General features: G+C 44.2%; 2 protein-coding genes across 4 annotated transcripts in view; one reads left to right on the forward strand and one right to left on the reverse strand.

Annotated features, from left to right (window-relative positions):
- The window catches only part of MYBBP1A (MYB binding protein 1a), a 38,345-nt gene extending 32,077 nt beyond the window's left edge, over positions 1-6,268 (reverse strand). Inside the window, exons 1-5 of the mRNA XM_018553387.1 lie at positions 6,043-6,268; positions 3,510-3,605; positions 2,664-2,747; positions 2,107-2,181; positions 808-915 (exon numbers count right to left, since the gene is read on the reverse strand). Of these exons, the coding sequence (XP_018408889.1) occupies positions 808-915; positions 2,107-2,181; positions 2,664-2,747; positions 3,510-3,605; positions 6,043-6,231 (552 nt within the window). The 5' untranslated portion in view covers positions 6,232-6,268. The remainder of the gene's footprint in view (positions 1-807; positions 916-2,106; positions 2,182-2,663; positions 2,748-3,509; positions 3,606-6,042) is intronic.
- Positions 6,269-17,580: 11,312 nt separating this feature from the next.
- EIF4H (eukaryotic translation initiation factor 4H) overlaps positions 17,581-21,134 on the forward strand; it is a 30,997-nt gene continuing 27,443 nt past the window's right edge. For 2 of the 3 annotated variants that reach the window (XM_018553384.1, XM_018553386.1), the window contains exon 1: positions 17,583-17,752. In XM_018553384.1, the coding sequence (XP_018408886.1) occupies positions 17,694-17,752 (59 nt within the window). In that variant the 5' untranslated portion in view covers positions 17,583-17,693. Of the gene's footprint in view, positions 17,753-21,134 lie in introns of all 3 variants that reach the window. The other variant, XM_018553385.1, reaches the window with a different exon arrangement.

Here is a 21,134-nt window from a genome sequence, read left to right on the forward strand (position 1 = left end):
GCAATTCCTGTTTGTCAAAATGACAGCTGGGACCTGCTGTGTAAATACAGCAGCCTCCATTAAGAAGCTGTCATAAACAGACATGTAAAGGGGGATCCTAGAGATGAAGGCTCAAAGCCTTCAGCTCCAGGACCCAGAACTTAACAAGATTCTGAGAATACAAAAAGTTTGTTTTCTCCATATTTCCTGGAATCACCCAAGACCGCCATTTCTTGTCCTACTGTCAGAGCAAGCGAAAGCAAGATAAAAACGACACTACCCTCTCCTCACCGCCACTGTAGTGTAACAGACATTAAGAACAGTTGACAACCTCTCCCCTCTCCGGCGGGTCTAAGGATCTGCGAGTCATCACGTCCATTACAGTATATTAGATGTGAGTACTCCGAGGGACATTCCACCGCTGGAGCGGAGGGGAGAAATCCAGGTCTAGCAGCCAAGAAGGATCGAGGTTTGGGCGAGTATGTTACTATATAACTATGTGTCTGTTATTTTAGACGTTAGATGAAAATTAGCAATTAACCCTTGCAGTGCAGGGGGTAGCCCCACTGTAAGGGTTAAATTTTATTCTGTCCGGAGTTCTTCTTTAACAAAACTTGCATAATGTTCTACAGTCGATAGTATAGTACATTCTATAATCTAAACCATCTTTCTCATTGGTTTGTACAAACTGAAATATGAGTGAATATATACTTTTTTCATTATAGGAACTGCATTTGTGAAACTTGCAACCATAGAAGAAAAAGAAAGCTCATGTCACCATTGGACCGCCCAATAGTACAAATGTGAATTACACACAGAGTTCCCCACCTCAGACAGTATATCAACCAATGTTTTCCTGGGCAAATCCTTCAAGTCATCTCTGTATTGTGCCAGGCTCTGCAGCATCTGCACACATTGAAGTAGTACTTTTGTGTCCTGCAAGTAAAGAGAATATTGCAAACAGCTTCATTTAAAACCTACTTTTGGCGATACCTTAAAAAAGGGAACTTAATGTTAAATTGTACTACAGAAGAAATTAACATCACCACACAGATATGCTACTGTATACCATTAAAAGTTTGATCATCGGGTTACTCCTTTTCCAAAAATCCTTTAGGCGTGCTCTAGAGAGATGGTTGCTTCACCCTTCAAGAAACAGTTTCAAAGCCTCCCAGTAGCAATCGCCTCCAGTTAAGGGCAAGATGACTGACAAACCTCAACCATTAATATAACAAAAATAGGAAAACTGGAGGGAGCTCACCATCCGGAGGATTTTTGGAAAAGGAGTCATCGGGTTATCTGTGTTTTCCCAAATCAGTCCCCAGGATGGCTCACTAGAAAGACTTGCAAGATATTAACCAGGTTGGAACCACACCCTGAACCACTTTCCTCCTGAATGCTTTAAGTATATTTCCACTTTTCCAGTCAAATTTGAGAAACTCCAACTACAAATTTGTTATGTGCTTCTGTTCCCACAACATATTTAAAATGAATTTTTTTTAAAAATATTTCTTATTGTATAGATATTTCTTTGGTGCAGGCCTTTGGGAAGACAGCAAGCTACTCTGAGCAATTACAAAGCAAGTCTGTCCCTGTACAAAGACTGGGGACACACTAGCCCCTCATCATACAATGCAAGAAGCCAGGCTTCTAGACCTTTAACCTGCTGTTAGGACAGAAAGTCTTCAAATCTAGTTTACAAATCTATAACGGTTGGAATGAAATGGAATGGAATGTAAAATATTAAAGCTGAATCATACTGCACATTATGCCACACTTCCCTTCCATGTGGGCTCTCACCCAACACTGACTAATCTATACTGTTAGTCACTGCTCAATACACCATCTCCTCTACTGCTTCCTCTGTGTCCACCGTTGTTCTCCATCATTATTGAACTGCCGCTAATGACAACTCTTAAGCATACTTGCAGGAGTTACATCATCCTTGGCAAGTGACTTCATTTCCCGGAGCATTACTGATGCGCATGCACCGTGCATTGTATGCAAGAACTAAAAATCCACTAGAGGCAAGAAGCAGCTATCTTTGGCAGAAGAGAGTTCAGATGTCTCAAAACTAAGTTCTCACTTTTTTTCCTTCCTTGTATGTTTTGTAATAAAGAATATTACCTTGGCAAGACGGCCAGACTGGAACAAAGCAAGAACTCCAAAAAAATTCCCAAAGGTAGCATTTCTCAACAATTTCTGAAAATAAAATGTATTAATTAGTCAGGGTTTAGGCAATAACCACAATCCAATATCTGCTGCTACTGAAGGAAATGTAACAACCCAGCAATGCTACAGTAAGTGGTATTCAATTGTAACCCACTCTAAAGTGGAATTCCTTATAAAACGTCAAACTTTTGATAGAGTTGGGAAAGATTAAAACCTCAGTTATTTTCTACCTACAAGGGAGAGGAAGAAAGAAGTCTCCCCAACAGGAGCAATGAACCCTTTGCACAGAGGTTCTAACCCTTTCTCACTCTACTGAAAGAAAAGTGCGATCTGTGGGGCTTATAGTAAGGAATTAACTTACATCCTGTTACCACACAAAAATAAAGGGAATTATTCCTAATGGGGCTACAGACATCAACTTGACAGTTAATTACTCTACTCTCCAAAAAAAAAAGGAAGATGTTTTGGCCAGAGTTCTTATTATTACATTGAATACTTATACGAACACTCACCTTTGCCACTCTCTGAAGGTTATATTTATCATCAATGTATTCAAATACTGTTGTCAATGGGATCTCTTCAAAACACTGCACAACCTTTATAAAGAAAAAAAAAAAAAAAGCAAAGGCTTACACTTTATGAAACCCTTCTCCAGAAAATCCAGGGATGGGAAAGACATAAAATAAGTAAACGATACTCCGATTTCCTTCAATCAGCATGGAGCCTGGGCAATCAAGAAGCCGGACGACGGGTAATTACATGCCGCCCGGCTTCCTGATTGCCCAGAAAGCTGGTTCCATGCTAGCAGAAGTACCAGTATCGGCGAGAACCAAAAGATAAATATCGGTACTTGATACACAAAAAACGGTATTGGTGCACTTCTAATAGTAGCCATCTTCCATGAAAATAGAGGCCACATGCAGGTTGCCTGTTACAAACACTGATCCAGGAATCTATGGTAATCTTTTAGGTCTGTGGAAATACTTGCAAATCATTGAACAGATCCTTTTTATTCTAAAATGTAAATTTATCTTTAAAGAAGAACTTTGGGCATAATAAAACCTAACCCTTGCAGTGGGTTAGGTTTTAAGATATAACTCATCTGAACCTTGGTCCTGCCTGGCTGCTAGACCCTGTCCATGCAGCCTCTTCTCCGTCTCCGTGTTCCAAGGATCCGCGAGTCATCAAGTCAAATACAACATACAGGACATGAGGACACCAAGTCATTCTATCTATGAGTAGCCCCACTGTAAGGGTTAAGTTTTATTCTGCCTGGGGTTCTTCTTTAATAAAGATTCAAATAGAGAGCACATAGAATCAGAATAAATTAAAACCATAATCGGCTCTGAAATACAAACCTGAGCTAATGCCAAACTGAATCCTGGACGTGCCGCCTCACGGGTAGCAGCCAATCCATCCACAAGTCTCCTGAAGGTGTATTTCAACTCATCTTCCTGTGATGTGATATATAAAATAATATTGACTGTGCATCAGCATTTTCAAATCAATTATGTCATTCACGCATTTTCTACTGCTCCAGAAAGACAAATGATCAGCGGCCGCTGTCAGAATACAAAGGAAAAAGCAGGGATTTCTCGATCAACGCGCTAGAAGTGTTGATGGAGGAATCTACTCTATTTTTTCCTTCAGCCCACAACAACAACAAAAAATAGAGCAATGTATAGCCAGCTTAAGGATCCCAAATGCCATGGGAACACACTCCTGCACAGTATCTTTTACTGCAATTTTATATTTACATTTTACTTATTGTTAGTAGTATACAAAACTGGTTATATACAGGACAATTCTCTTATGGAGGAAGCCAACAGACATGTGGCAGTGGTAAAAGATAACGATTAGCAATTCTGGCAGCCATATAACACTTCTCACACTTACTTTTAACCCTCACAGAAAAAACAATTGCAGGAGAAGTAAACGAGATTTAAGCTGGCCATACACTAGTAGTCTTCCCAACTAATGATCTTTCTTCACCACCCAATAATGCCATCAGAGACTTGACCATGTCTAACGAGATTTTGTTTTATTTTAACATTCGATTTTGGAATGAATGGTGTTTCCCAACGATAACCACATTCACTGTTAGAATTTTGTTCGAGAAAAAATTTCCATCCTGCTCCTTCCACTTTATTTGTCACTATGGTCGAAATGGATGATCAATTTGACCTCATTAACTAATAGAAAGTTGAATGAAAGATCTTTTGAAAAATCGACTAGTGTATGGCCATCTGGTCTGTGGGACATCTACCAGCAAACCTAATAGAAGGGAAAAAAAAAACTGCACAAGATTACCCAACTAGCAATATTTTCAAAGTTTTCAAGGATCTAGGGTTTGTAGATCACAAACCATAATGCATATTAAACTAGAAAAAAAAGAAACAAACAGATTACTGGCAGGATCAGTATGATTTAAAAATATTTGGAAACTGCTCTGTAAGGCTGGGTTCACAACTAGGCGTACTGAATATTCGCGTTTGCCACACGTTTCATGCCGCGTGTTTTTACCGTGATTCGCGGTAAAAAAACACGCGACAACCGCGCGTTTCCGAGGGCTATCCGGCTGTATCCTAATGGATACGCGCGGCAAATACGCCCCAAAGAAGCTCCTGTACTTATTTGGGCGTAGGGCGTTTTGCTGCGCGTTCCTACACGCTGTAAAACGCCCAGGTGGGAACCATGTCCATAGGCAATCATTGGTTTTCACATGTTGAGTGTTTTACAGTGCGTAGGAATGCGTTGTAAAACAGGCCTTACAGTATCATTAGATATTTTTTTTAAATTAGACCGGAGAGAATGCAAAAAAGTATTTTGTGTCATAAAAGCTTCTTGTTGCCATTCAGTAAAAGATCTATATAGGCTAATTGAGTCACACAAGCTCAATTGGCCTATTTAGATCTGATCCTGATAACAAAAAATATAAGTGCTTTAGTATGTCATATTTCATTTTTGATTTACCAATAGGGTAAAATCAGAAAGGTGATTTGGAATGGATAGGTTGCTGCATTAAAATGCAGCTAAATGCCCCCTCTGGAGGTAGCAGCACTCTGTGTTATGGGCAAATATCTGGCCGAAACCTCAACCCTGGATTTAAACTGTCTGCGACCAGGGCTGGTCAGAGTGCCGTCTTTCTGGCTAATCAGGAAGAGAGACGTCTTTCCAGCTTATCAGGAAGCTGGACGGCGTGTAATGACTCGCCGCCCGGCTTCCAGATTGGCCAGAAAGCTGTCTCCATGCTTCAGGAAGTAGGCCGGCAGGTCATTACATGCGGCCCGACATCCTCAATGGGAGTTCCGGTATCGGAAAATATCGGTACTCGATACCAAAAAAAACCAGTATCGGTACATCCCTAGTTCATACCATGTACATTGAGCTGCATTTCTCTGCCCACCACCACCACCATCATCATCATACATGTATGGTAAGAACAGGACACAGAGATAAAAGTGAATAGACATGCAGCGCCTGTGTTTGACTTGTACAGGCTGCTGGACGCAGCTGTTTGCCCACACTGTGTGCATGCTTGCCGGCGAGTGTGGCTGATTTTCACCAGTGGCTGCCCAAGAACCCCCATTTGAATGAGCTCTATAAATTCAAAAAAGTAGATAATATTAAACTCAACAAAAGTTTAGAATCTGCATGGCCATTCTGTAAATCAGAGCCAATTTCAATGGCAGTTATTGAAAACCTGGAACTGTCCTTATAGGACAAGGCGACTGGCTAAGGCACCCTGGTCAGTCACTGGTCTCTTATAGGGCACATGCAGCAGATTCACCCAAAATACGTGTGTTTACAAATAAAATAGTGACCATAATCACAGCATCTGCTTCGGAAAGCAGCTGGCACTAGAAAATGAACGCGATCCGCTCTCCTCACCTTCTCGCTGGCTTTCAAGTACTCAATTAGTTTTTCTGTGGCTTTCAGCCTCACTTCTTGATCGGGCTTGGCGATGTCCCAGAAGAAGTCCAGGAACTCTCTGTTCTGCTGTAGGACACCACGAACAGCGGCCAGTCTGTCCTCCTTCGGAGCAGAGTCCCCACGATTCGTGGCTGGTGATGCAGCCATGCTGTCCTGCAGTACACGTGTGTCCGGGCTCTTCCGGGGTCATTGCACATGCGCAGTCTGGAGGAAAGGGATTGTAACTGTACATGGTGTTCTATCACAAAAACCAATCTATCCGATCTACAATGTCTAGTTAACTATGAATACTGTGCAAGATAAGACAGTTGGCGAACTACAGTTCAGCAGTTTCCTTCAAAATGAAACGTTGAAAGACATAATATCAATGTGGTACAATATATAAACAGAAACCACAATAATGAAAACAAATGTACACTGTTCTGTGTGTGTTGCAGGTCATGTGGTAACACATACTTAGGAGTTAGGGCCTGTTCACACTAGGTGTGATGACTGACAATTATTCCCGCACCAGACCAACGCTAGTCACTGCTATGTTTTTTATGTGCCCATTTACACCACAATGCAGGTGTGGTGGGATGGGCTGCAGCAAAATGCAGATACACCACATCTGTCCGCAGTGCACTGGTTACCATCGGAGGTCACCGCAGCACACTCACTTTATACACTCCAGATACAGTTAAGGTTAGCTCACACCATCCTCAGTGCGTCCCGGCCCGATTGTGGCCGGAACGCACTGGATCGCATTCCGGTCAGCTCATTTTGTTTTGGGGTGGGAGGGGATTGAACTCAATGGCACCACGCCACAAAGCACCAGTGTGGCACATTAGTGCCTGCATTCCGGTCCAGTGCAGTCAGAAAAAGTAGTGCACTGAATATTTTTTCTGACTGCACCGGACCGGGACAAAGGCACTGATGTGCCACGCGTTCCCATGCAGCCAATCACATTGTGGCCAGAGGGTGTGGCTGCGGTGCATGGTGTGAACTAGCCCTTAAAGTAAACAGTGGCATGCATTGTAACTAGTGATGAGGCTGGTCATGGTGCAAGAGGGTGGCAGTCAGAGTTTTGAGTGGCAACATGAGTCTTATAGCTGAATATCTGTAGTGAAAAATCATCTAAGGCAGGGCCCCCCCTCCATTTATGTAAAAAAAGATAAGCCAGGCTTGAGTAGAGGCAGCAGGATGAGACATCTATTGTCTGCAACATACAATGCCGTTTTACCACCTCTCTCTGGATGGCTTAATAACACCTGCTAGCTCCAATAATGCAAATGCAATCAACACCTTACCTCCATGAGGTCTCCGACCCCATGCTAGTTATGATTAACAGATTATGTTCATTGGAGCAACTTTCACCATATTTATTCCCAGATAATTTTTGTACAAGTCATTCTGAATTGAGAAAGCTAGTCTGATGACCGGGGAAACATCTTCAAGAAAACTGTATCATGTCCAGTACCTCTACGGGTTCCACATTACCTCTAAGCTTTTCCCCATTACCTCTAAGGGTTTTCCCATTACCTCAAAAGTTTTCCCCACTACCTCTACAGGTTTCCCCATTACCTCTAAGGGTTTCCCCATTACCTCTAAACGTTTCCCTATTACCTCTAAGGGTTTCCCCATTACCTCTAAGGGTTTCCCCATTACCTCTAAGGGTTTCCCCATTACTTCTACAGGTTTCCCCATTACCTCTAAGGGTTTCCCCATTACCTCTACAGGTTTCCCCATTACCTCTAAACTTTTCCCCCTTACCTCTACAGGTTTCCCCATTACCTCTAAGGGTTTCCCCATTACCTCTAAGGGTTTCCCGATTACCTTTACAGGTTTCCCTATTACCTCTAAACTTTACCCCATTACCCCTAAGCTTTTCCCCATTACTTCTAAGGGTTTCCCCATTACCTATAAGCTTTTCCCCATTACTTCTACAGGTTTCCCCATTACCTCTTGTAACAACTCTGCTACGCAGGCCTAGGATCTCAACTGCGGAGTGGGGATTTCACGGTCAGGTCAGCAAGTGGTCCCTTCAGCACTTTTAAATGAGAGTTCAAGACCTTTACATCATATCTGACCGTGGATTTGAGTTTAAGTGGTAACTATGAACTAGATCAGACAGGGTTAATGCGAGAGAGTGACACCCGATGGAGAGCTCTGGTATTACACTTGCTATGATTAGAGGACAACACATATGGAGATTTTATCAAGCATATATGAAATGATTGAGATGAAATAAGGATAATTCAAGGTCTTGGAGATTCCGGGGTGGCCTGCTAGTGGAGCGTCATGTACCGCCTTCATGATAAGCGAGTGTAGTGGAGGAGGAATGAATAGTTTGGATCCCTTGTAGAGGAAACCTTCAGAATCCTTACTGAGGGAGGGATCTGCTGGCACCACAGCGTTGGTCAACTCCCTCTGTACCTGTTGTTTGAGATCGAGGGAGGTCATGAGAAGTTTCTCTTCTGGAATAATTTGAGTAGGCATCTCCTCCATCTTTTCAAACTCTTGAATTCGGGAGAGAGAGTCTGCCTTGCCGTTCGGGAGCCAGGGCGGTAGGTTATGATAAAATTAAACCTGTCAAAAAAAAAGCTCCATCTGACCTGACGTGAGGAAAGAGACTTGCTTGTCTTGAGGTATTGTAAGTTCCTATGATCGGTAAAGATCATGATTGGGTGTTCGGTTCCTTCCAAAAAATGTCGCCAGTTCTCGAGGGCCCCCTTTATTGCCAATAGCTCTTTTTCGCCAATGGGGTAGTTGACCTCAGCATATCGGAGAGCCCCAATCTAAATTGGTTTCTCAGGCTGAGATCGTTCCATTCAGCTTCTCTTGCCCACCTCTTAAACTCGACTATGAAGTCTTCCACGGGTCGACGTCCTTGTTCAAAGCCGCGGATTGCTAATTCTGCGGTGATTTGTTTACTGTGATCCTCATAAAGGAGGTTCATGGCCTCAATGAATTGGGGATAAGAGTTGAGAATCGGGTCCTCTTTTTCAACATAAGTAGTGGCCCAAGCTCTGGGCTCACCTCGGAGGTAAGAGATGGTGGTGAGGACCTTCACCCTATCCGTGGGGTATGTCTTGGGTCTCAGCTCAAACAATAATCTGCATGCATTGGTGAATTCTCTATATAAACTTCGGTCTCCGAAAAATAAATCAGGTGGACTGACTTTTGGTTCAGGACCCTGATTATTCTCCCGTTGTGGATTCAGGAGAGCTCGGAGGTCTTTTACATGCTGTGTGAGAGCGTCCATGCGTTGTGTGAGAGACCAGATATGGTTTGTCATCTCCGCTGGATCCATTGGTCTAGGGTCCTACTGTACTGTAACAACTCTGCTACGCAGGCCTAGGATCTCAACTGCGGAGTGGGGATTTCACGGTCAGGTCAGCAAGTGGTCCCTTCAGCACTTTTAAATAAGAGTTCAAGACCTTTACATCATATCTGACCGTGGATTTGAGTTTAAGTGGTAACTATGAACTAGATCAGACAGGGTTAATGCGAGAGAGTGACACCCGATGGAGAGCTCTGGTATTACACTTGCTATGATTAGAGGACAACACATATGGAGATTTTATCAAGCATATATGAAATGATTGAGATGAAATAAGGATGTTCTCTTATGATATCACATACATGTCCAGTGTAACATCAGAAAGTGGTAGACTAGCTATAACAGTCCTAAGCACACACTATAATGGTTATACTGATTTGACTCATCAAGATATGCAGTTCCTTCATGATCTGAGTTAATGGCTGACCAGCCCAGATACTTGCGATTTAGGAGCCTCTCTCTGAAGTCCCTTTGATGGTCTCCTGTGGTTGAGTGTTACTTGCACCAAGGTGTCACTCTGCAAGGTGTAGGTAGAGTTTGGATGAGAGGAGCACCGTTTCAATGGGGTTCCTCCACGCTGGTGTGCAGCGGCAATGCTGCTCACGGTCCCTGTACGGTCTGCGGTTGCAGAGCGTGAATCTTCGGCGTTCACTGTTGCAAACAGTAGGACGCCGAAGATTTGTTTGGCCTCGACTTAAAAAGCCTGTTGCGCCTGCGCCGAAGGAGCCGATGCCCGAGGTGCGCGTGCGCCAAGTGGAGAGAGCCGGGCCCGCTGTGCGCATGCGCGGTCACGGATCGCGATCCCGGAACGGAAACCGGTAAGTCTCTTACACCTCTAAGGGTTTCCCCATTACCTCTAAGGGTTTCCCCATTACCTTTACAGGTTTCCCCATTACCTCTAAGGGTTTCCCCATCACCTCTAAACTTTACCCCATTACCTCTACAGGTTTCCCCATTACCTTTAAGGTTCTCCAAGTTACCTCTAAACTTTTCCCCTTTACCTCTAACGGTTTCCCCATTACCTCTATGCTTCCCCACATTACCTCCACAGGTTTCCTCATTACCTACATGCTTTTCCCCATTACCCCTAAGCTTTTCCCCATTACTTCTAAGGGTTTCCCCATTACCTATAAGCTTTTCCACATTACTCCTAAGCTTTTCCCCATTACTTCTAAGGGTTTCCCCATTAACTATAAGCATCTCCACATTACCCCTAAGCTTTTCCCCATTACCTCTAAGCTTTTCTCCTCTACCTCTGTTTCCCCGTTACCTCTAAGCTTTTCCCCATTACCGCTACAGCTTTAGCATTGGGGGGTCGGTTCAGAAAACTGTACTTTCACTTTACATAGGTAGAGAAATGGTATAAACTTTTGTTTCTTTCCCAGCAGGGATGAACACCAGTTCTCTGGTTCTCCTACTTCATCTCTTCCACTATATGTCCACAGCCTGTTCTTACCACCTCCTCTCTTGCCCTTACCAACCATAATTTTCTCCTGCTGATTCCTTTCTCTCCCTTGCTGTCTGTTAACTACTGCCAGTGCCTTTCTTTACCCACTCCCATGTACAGTATAATCCAGCCGCACTCGCTGTACTATTCTCCTCAATCTACTTGCTGCTCATCCATGATCTAGTCCTGCGGACCCCTTGTCATGTGCTGTCTTTTATTATTATTATTAATATTATTATACAGGAGTTATATGGCGCCAGCGGTTTGTGCAGCACTTTACAAAATGAGGGCAGACAGTACAGTTACAATTCAATACAGGAGGGTTAGTAGGGCCCTGTTCGTGAGAGCTTACAATCTAGAAGTCTTCTGCTTCAGCCAGTCTCAATAATTCTACCCCCCTGCTAAACAGCAGGACCAGGTGAGTGACCTGAATTTACTGCAATAAAGCAATACAGTTTTCCCTCCTCCAGCCTGTGATTGGACAATAAATGAACAGCAGCAGACCAGTTTTTATACATGTGTGGTGTAAAACGAGTTGGCTTTCATTGCAAAGTGCACAAATAAAAGACTATTGCCACTTGGGGAAACATCACGCATTCACCACTTCAGATCTCTCTGATGCTACAACAATGCTGAGCTGACCTGACAGACCATAAAGGAAAAGTGAGTCCATAACTGTAGTGAAGGAAACAGGAGGGTTATTCAAGGAAGCACACACAGCAGTGAGAGCACCTTAACGCGTTTCACGCTACAGCACTTACTCATAAGGCTAATTTTAATGTCAAGCGTCATGATGAAATGTGACTGCCAACCAATCAGTTTCTGGTTATCCAGCAAGCAAATGAACAACAGCTGATAGTTACCATCAAGCACGGGTCTATACATGCAATCAAAATAAAACTATAGATCATTACAGTGGAAAATACAATAAATGGATGTGATATCACAAGGTATAAATGCTAACATTTGACATACCATATCAATTTATTGCTGTTCATTTGCTTGAGTGGTAACTAGTTACTGATTGGTTGGCAGTTACATTTAACAATGGAGCATGGGAATATTATTAGCATCAAGAGCAGGGGTGGCAACTCCAGCCTTCCAGCTGTTGTGGAACTACATGTCCCATGAAGCATTGCAAAAATGACATGATAGGCATGTTGGGATTTGTAAAACACAGCTGGAGGGTCGGAGATGCCCACCCCTGCTTAGGAGTAAGTGCTATGGCACAAAATGGATTAAGGTATTTTTATTGCTGTGTATGCTTTCTTGAATAAACCTCCTGTTTCTTTCACTCACTTGTGGACAAGGGTGAATGGACCCTTAATGCCACACTTACAAATCAAAACAGCATTCTGCAGCCTTTCATGTAATGCCATTTTGCCCTGCCTCAGACAACCCTCCAAATTTGTTTGGACTCTTGGTACCTAAGCAGGGGTATGTGACGTGATGAATGCGCCAGTCCGAACCCACTGTACATTAATAACACATGACTGTGTGCGCAGTTCTGAACCGACTGAGCTGTCACAAGGACATGGCAATACCACTCCCAGCCTTATCCTGCACAGAGATTTCCCAGCTTGCAGGACAACAATCTCAGGCCAACAGACTGAGAGCGATCATCACAAGGTTTGGTTAACTCTGCAGTTAACCCTTTACCTCACCAAACGGTAGCTGCCACCACGTGCTTTACCGGAAACACGAAGCATTCTCAGCAAATGCTGTGACACTTCAAAAACTTAACCCAAGCCTATGATACTGCTGTCCTCTCAGACAGGAATATGACAGGTTTCACTATACAGTAGCGCTCTTCACAGAGGCAAGGATACTTTAACTTATTTAGAGCGTAGAGATAAGCTTAACGATTTTTAAGATCGCCCTTTGACAAAAGAAATGGTGTAGAAAAATATACAGAAAAAGATGTTACAATAAAAAAGACAACTTTATAACAGCAGTGAAAATAAAAGGGGAATAACATTAGGACGGAGTAATTGACATTTCTGGGTTTTGTAAGTTCTAGCAGAGTCCACTTCAGTGCAACAGAAGATGGATCTGAATGGCTCTTTCTCCAAGTAAGGCTTGCAAAGATTCTTTCTGGATGGTAAACAAGCTTCTCCTTCTGATGTTACAAGCTTTAGTGTTATGAGAGTCTGTCAGCTACCCTTGCAGCTAAGTATGGTCTCCATGATCGAGTCGAGCAACAGTTCGACTCAAACATCAGCAGTTTGTGTGTTTGGCGAACACACGAACTATCAGGGCATTCGGCGGGCTGTTCGCCCACTAAGCGCCCAATAAGGTACTGCGCACTGCACAGTGCCTTGTGAGCCCTGATTGGGTAAAGCAATGCACCTGACTACAGGTCAGGTGCAAGACTTTGCCCAAACACGGCACAGTGCGCTCTTAAGGTGTCCATACACCTTACGATTATCGCACAATTATTTTCGTATGATGATCGAACCGTCGTTCGATTTTCGTACAACTGCCCCATCATGTACAGACCATTGTGGATTTCAATTAGCAATATCATCTGGCCGAATTTCGTCGATTGACAGAACGGATTTTGCGCGTGAGCAGTGTTCTTGTTGGGGTTATTTTTGTACGAAAACGCCACTAATACATAGAATTTCGTACGATTCAATAAAAGTTTTCTAGCCTGCTGGACTGTGCGATTATTGTATGAAAACGCAATCGCATATGAAAATCGTGCGATAATCGTAAGGTGTACGTGCACCTTAAGAGCCATGATTGGGCATAGTAATGATAACTTTGCCCAATCATGGCTCACCTGTCGGGTGCCAGACAAATGTAAACAGTTGGGCGGAGCTAGCAGTGATGTCACCGCTAGCTCCACCCAATTGTTTATGTTTTGCCGACATTTGTCAGAATGCCATTCTGCGGTGGGAGTTCGTCGCGAGCGGATGGGTCCGCAGGCGTTGTTTAAAAAAAAAAAAAATCACTTCTATTTATTTTTTCTTGTTTTATTTTTTATTGCATCGCAGCATCGTCGTCGTGGACAAGGCTGGACGTCGTGATTGATGCTGGTGGATTACGTCGGTGGATCCATTTTTGGGGTTCACCCAAACTCATTCACAAGGGGGGGGGCGCATCTGGGTGCCCCTTTATTAAAGGGGTACCCTGATGTGAATTACCCCCCTGCCCGCACCCCCACAACCAACTCCCCAGGGCTTGTGGGGAAGAGGCCCTTGTCCCCATCGGCACGGGAACAAGGTGCTTTTCCAGGGGCGACCCTGGAAAAGCATCCTCCCAGTGCCGAGGGCATGTGACCTGGGATGGCAGGGAGGGGGGCACTCGCTCGTCCCCCCCTTTCCTGCCCTGCATGTGCTTGGATCAAGGGTCTGGTTGGGGATTTTGGGGGGGACCACATATATTTTGTCCCCATTTTTGGGGGTGGGGGTCCCTCATTAAAATTCCTCCCAGACCTTAAGGGCCTGGTATGACTTTATGGGGGAACCCCACACACTTTTTTTTTATTTTAACATGGGGTCCCTCCTAAAATTCCTACCCCACATTTTTTTTTGCTTTTTATTCAAATGGAGTCATAGTTACATAGTATTTGAGGTTGAATAAAGACATAAGTCCATCAAGTCCAACCTATTGCGTGTATGCATTTATGTTTGAGCTGGTGTGTGCGTGTGTACGAGTCCATGTGTTATTTTACTCTTAAGAGTACTTGTACCCCTGAATGTTACGGTCTCCGAGGAACGCGTCCAGGAGTTTCTTGAATGATAAAAGTGCTGCTCCCCTGTGCTCCCTCTTCTGTCGGCAGTAGAAAGCCGGTGTCAAGGCTCCCATCCTTTCTCCTTCAGTTCTCTCCTCTGCTGATTAACAGCAGGCAGTGGGCGGGTGCAAAGCCAGCCTGCTATTGGCTATTGCAATTTAAAATAGCCAATAGCAGGCTGGCTATTGCTCCAGCCACTGCCTGCTGTGTTTATATTCTCAGCAGGCAGCTGTCATTCCCAAGCTAAAACTACTGCAGTGGAAAGGTGACACTAGGGGAAAGGTGACCTACGTACAATTGAGCTACACATTCATGGCCAACTCTAAACTGAGGTCTGGGATTTAATGTATGTACATACAGTATATATATGTATATATTATTATTTTTTTTGTCTAATTTTGGTGTGTTATTTTAAATAAAAGGTTGGTTATTTTATTAAATTGGTTGGAGTTTTACCATTCAGATTATTTTAAAGGTGGAAAAAAAATCATTTTTGGTTTCAACCTGACAAATTCTGCTGTGGGATGTGCGTTGTGGTGCCATTCATTTCAATGACACCCCAAATCCAACTCCCGCTGGCAGGGTGATTGAGCACACTGGAACGCGCGGTACTGCAATGCCGTGTGTTCCAGTGCAGTGCGATTGTAAAAAATGTGCATGAAGTTTTATTCTGAAGTATCCTTTATGTTTGTAACACTCCATTTGCTTATTTCATTTTAAATGAAAGATGATATTGATATTTTTTTTATCCGATTATTCGGCCAACTAATCAATTATGAAAATAATTGTGAGTTGCAGCCGTATTGATATGTGTGCATTTCTCTTGAAGAGACGCAGCTATTTATGCGATTAATGTTACGATGTATTCTCTGATGCTGAGTTATGAAAATTGGGTTAATATTGTAACTCAGTTTATGACTTTCACATTTCTTCTTCATCTACCAGGCGATCTGTAGGGAGTTAGCTGAACTGTGCAAGACAATAAAGGTGCCCATACAACTTACAACCATCGCAAGACTTTTGTCTTGCGATGGTCATAAGCTTTTTAAAAGCTCGTACGATCTGCCCAGCTTGGACAGGCAGATCGTACTTGCGATCATCGAAAGCCCGCCCCGCTGAGGGGCGGGCTTCTGATGACCGCAGTGAGGGGCGGGCTTTCGATTACTGCAAACGGGCAGTGTGCGCGTGCGCACACCGGCCCGTTCGGCAGTTGTCGAACAAGCAGACCACTAATCGGGTTTTCAAGCCAGCTTGTTCGACGAAGTACGAGCGACCGTACAGTAGAAACGGTCGCACGCCTTCCATACACTGTACGATTATCGTACTATCGCAAGATTTCCCGCGATTCTCGTACGATAATCGTACAGTGTATGGGCACCTTTACTATGGTATTAGCTATCAACGACACCTGTTGTAAAGAGACCATGAGGACTAATTCACACCAGGTATGGGGAAAGCTTAAAGCTGCCCACACACCTTACAATTATCTGCAGATTTTCTGTGGTCAGATGGAAAAAGGGCAACAGATTGGCCCAGGTGGAGATTACTCCATACACACAGATAAGCGTAGATGGAGGAATCTGTTGCACCTTTTCCATCTGACCACAGAAAATCTGCAGATAAATTGTAAGGTGTATGGCCAGCTTTAGATACAATCAGGATTTAGTGCAAAGGTGTTTATATGGTCAAACATCTGGAGCTAGAATTGAGAATGTCTACACAAACTAGGAAGAACGCATTCCTTCTAAAGTGAGGGAGATATTATTCATAGTTAATAATGAGATGCTCAAATCACATTACCGCAGACATCCCAACTCTCGGCTCCCGGACACCAGTCAGAGAAAGATTTACTCCGGGAAAGGTTTACTCTGCTCGATCTAGCAGAGTAAACCTTTCCCTGCTATCTTTTTTTTTTTCATTTTTTCATAGCTATTCATTTCTATGCTGTTTTTTTTAAATGTTATTCTGATGGCAGCAGCTGTCAGAATACTAAAAAAAACAGCAGATAGCAAGGAAAGCATTAGCTTCTTTGCTACCTGCCATCATTTCAGGGGGGTGCTCTTTTTCTTGTTGCTGCACCCCCTGCGGATGGGGGTGGGGGGGAGACAGAGAGCACCTCCCTGAAATGAGAAGGACACCTCCCTGAAAAAATTCTAGAGTTGTCCCCATAACCCAAAGTGAGGGGAAATCATCCAATGTGCACATCTGAGGCGTGTTCAGTTGCTCAGCCGCTGAGAGTGCTGAGTTAGCAAACCGCCACTGAACGATGTGCTGCAAGTCAGCGCTACTAACTTAGCACTTGCACCGGCTGCAAGTGAATGTGGATGCAGTGCTGAGTGTGACCAGTGGGGACAGAGCACCAGCGGCCATTTTAACTATGGGCACATCTGGCAGTGCTGAAGAAAGGTGCCTACTCTCCGATGGAGGAAATAAATTTAGTGGGGGAACCTACAATTTAATGTTTTAGGGGACAAGCACACCAAATATTCGTTGTAAAATGGTATTTATTAGTCAAAAATATTATCCTCCGCCATTTTGCTTAGCACTGTGCAGCCGAACAGCTACTCAGCGCCTAAACACACCTCAGTTCCAGGAGACAACTAAGATGGGAATTCACCTCACATTGGAAGATTTCCTCTAACTTCCTGTTGTGTCCTCGTGTCTCTTAGACAGGAAATGAAGGGATATTTCCCCAATGGGACACATACAGCGGAAAAAAAAATGCAGGCAGGGATTTTAATCCTTCCCTACTCTATCTAAAAAAAAAAAAAGAAGGTTTTGTTTATTCACACACTTGAACCATTTCCTGACTTACACTTTTATACATGCATACTTTCATATGCAATAGTATGGGAGAAGTGGGATTTGGGAAAGCTTGCACGGAGCAAATGAAATGGAAATGAGTATAATTGTCATAACACAGACAGGAAAAAAATCCTGTGTTCACACTATTGGGTTAGGCGTCTAGCAAGCACTTCTTTACGGCACAGCACAGCACGTTGTCAGGCTACTGCAGGCACTTGCACGGACAGCCCTGAGTGTGCTATATTGCGGGGTCCTAACAGTCTGGCTGCTTCGGCTGCGAAGAGGAGACAGCAGCAATGGCGGATTTCGATACCTACGACGATCGGGCCTATAGTAGCTTCGGAGGAGGCAGAGGGTGAGAAAGCTTTGGCGTGCTCATATCAGAGAATAGAGGAGCTCGCAGCAGGCCGATATCGGGCACGCGGCAAGGTCTGAGGGAGACAAGGGACGTGAAGGGAGAGTGAGGCCCAGCGAGCGGGAGACGGGCCACCGTGCGGCAGCATGATCACGGGCGGCTCACATATCACACACACGTGTAGTATGGCACGTACAGTGTACATGGGGCCAGTACGGAGCGGGTATAGTATGTCGTTCTGTCACGGTTGTATGAAACCTGACGGCTTGGTAGAAGCCGGGCCTGTTCATAGAGAGCCAGTATAGCGGGCACACTACTGTGTGCTGATTGTGCCTTGTGGTAGCATGTACCCTGCCTTTTCAGAGGGCCTGTATCTACACATGACACAGCGGCCCTCATTTCTCCTCAGCACCAGGATTATTGTGGAAAACACATTACATTGCTGCCTGGGTAGACCACATTAAAGTGGAGTCCCAGGATATATATACTTAGATTTTCTAGTTCTCAAGATGTCTGTCTTTCATTATTGGATCCTGCAAGAGGCAGACTGATGTTGCCCGTGGCTAGGCTAAACGTCTGGGGCTAGCCATACACGTGAAGATTTCTCTTGTTCAGCCTGACAAGTGAAATAATTTGTATTTTTTTCCCCATTATTACTATTACATGCATTGTATATAGTGCTGACAATTTATGCAGTGCATTACACAGTGCACATTCACATCAGTCCCTGACCTCAAGGAGCTTACAATCTACTATGGCCTTTAGCACACATGTATACATACAAGGGCTAATATAGACTGGAGCCAATTAACCTTCCAGCATGTCTTTGGAGTGTGGGAGGAAACCCGCACAGGGACAACATGCAAACTCTTTGTCACCATGATATGTACCGGGGACCAATCCACCTGCCGGCTGTGATATTCAGTAAGCTGGTTTCTTGAGCTGTCAGAATACCTGACCAATGCAGCAGAGATATATATATATCAGGGATGCACCGAAGTGACATTTTTAGACCCAAAAATATACATTTTGTCAGGCTGAAACTGAAAATTACTATTTTTTGTTTTTCAACTTTTTAAAAATCTTTTACATTATTCTTGTTAAAATTATTATTATGGATGCAGCAATCCTAGTATTGGTGTCGATACCGAGTATTTGGGCGAGTTCTCGTTGCCAGAACTTCCGGTCAGAGCGAGGTCTCCCTCTGACCACAGGTGCCGAGGGAGCATGGAGACGGTTTATTTTCCAATCAAGAAGCTGGGCGGTGGGTTTTGATCCTCCTTCCTGATTGGGTAGGAAGCCAGCTTTACTTGTTGGTAGGCAGCCTGGCTTCCTAACCAATCAGGAAGCGGCAGGCGTGGCGGCAGGCTTCCTGATTGGCTAGGAAGTCAGCTTCACCTTGGTTAGGAAATAAGGCTACCTAGCAACAACTGAAGCTGACTTCCTAACCAATCAGGAAGCCTGGCAGCACCTCATGACTTGCCGCCCAGCTTCCTGATTGGTCAGGCAGCCTCGGCAAGTGAAGCCGGTGTCTTTCGCTAGAACACTGACTTCACAAGAAGCAGAGCGACAGATCATGATCCGCTGCCTGACTTCCTGATAATCGGGGCACAAGGAACCGGTATCGGTACTCGTTATTAATGCTATGGTGTACAGTCCTGTACATCAGTATTTGCAAGGCGCTTGCCTGGTAGATCGCAATGTCCTGTCCTCCCGCAGTGGGGCTTCTCCTCTGGATCCCCGCTGCTCTCCCCCGTCTGTATGCAGTGGGGATCCGAGGAGAAGTGAAGGAAGCGCGGGGGGGAGTAGGGAGCAGTAGCATGGCCGAGCAGTGAAGAGAGAGACGCTCGGCCAGGATCTGACAGCCGGCGGCTCTCTCTCTCACCGCTCGGCCATGCGGCTGTGACAGCGGCTCCCTCCACCGCTCCCCCCGCGGCTGAAGTGCTTCCCTCACTTCTCCTTGGATCCCCCGCTGCCTATGCCCGGGAGAGCAGCGGGGATCCAGAGGAGAAGCTGAGCCCCCCTGTGTGCGTGGCAGAGGATCGGTACATATCAGTGTTTGCTCTGTGCAGAGAAAACACTGGAGTGCTTAGCTGATCACTCAAGTGTTTGTAAATTACTGGGGACACATAGTGCTATGTGACCCCAGTTATGAATGAACAGGATATGGTTTACATCACTTTCTGTTCAATCATGGGTTATTCAATGGGGAGTAGCACTCTGTGCAGAAGCTTCTCCCCATTCAGAAACTGGATGATAGTAAATAGTTTCTGAATGAATGGGAAGCCTCTGTGCTTTCCATTAATTTAGAACAGAGGCTGCAGTAAAAAGCAATTACAATTAAATAAAAAATAGTAAAAAAATAAATCCTGGAGGCTGGGTGATGTCACATGCCTGTTGACTAGCCCCTTAAAAAAAAAAAAAAATACATGTGCTGCTCCTCATGCAAAGTCTCACTCATTGGTCCTGCCAGTAAGTTCTGTCTCATGCAGCGTTCTGTGACAGGGCGACAAATTGCTGCACTGCTCCTACATTCAGAGCAGAGTTTCCATTATCATGTAGGCTGTCCCTGTTTGCACAAAGGTGAGATGAGATGTTGCAGGGGACATGGCTCTCAGCAATGTCACCAGAGCTGCAGCTAACGATTATTTTCAAAATCGATTAGTTAGCCGATTATTGAGTTTGATTAATCGGATACAAAAATAATACATTTTAAAAAATGGCTCCAGTGATAGGACTACTAGTTTGTATTGAGATTGTAGTCCATCACAGGAGCAAGCTTGGAGCGGTGGAAGTAAAAAAGAAAAAAAAAGTGTGGTGTGCAATATAGTAAAATGGAAAGTGTAAAATTATACAGCAATGAATGCAGAATGGCACCGGCTATAGACGACTACACAACCCAGCAATAGTACATTATACAGCAATGAATGCAGAATGGCACTGGCTATAGAGGACTACAAAACCCAGCAATAGTACATTATACAGCACAATACAAAATACCACCAGCTATAGAGGACTACAAAACCCAGCAAGAGTACATTATACAGCACAATACAGAATACCACCAGCTATAGAGGACTACAAAACCCAGCAAGAGTACATTATACAGTGCAATGCAGAATACCACCAGCTATAGAAGACTACAAAACCCAGCAATAGTACATTAAACAGCGCAATGCAGAATACCGCCAGCTATAGAGGATTACAACAAATCCCAGCAATAATATATTACACATCGCAATAAGGTACTCCTAGAATGAGATCCTAATAGGTTGGACTTGATGGACTAATGTCTTTATTTAACCTCAAATACTATGTGACTATGCAATGCAGAATACCACCAGCTATAGAGGAATACAACAAATCCCAGCAATACATTATA

The sequence above is a fragment of the Nanorana parkeri genome, unplaced genomic scaffold (genome assembly GCF_000935625.1).
Source record: "Nanorana parkeri isolate BGI_ZX_2015 unplaced genomic scaffold, ASM93562v1 scaffold118, whole genome shotgun sequence".
Lineage (NCBI taxonomy): Eukaryota > Metazoa > Chordata > Amphibia > Anura > Dicroglossidae > Nanorana > Nanorana parkeri.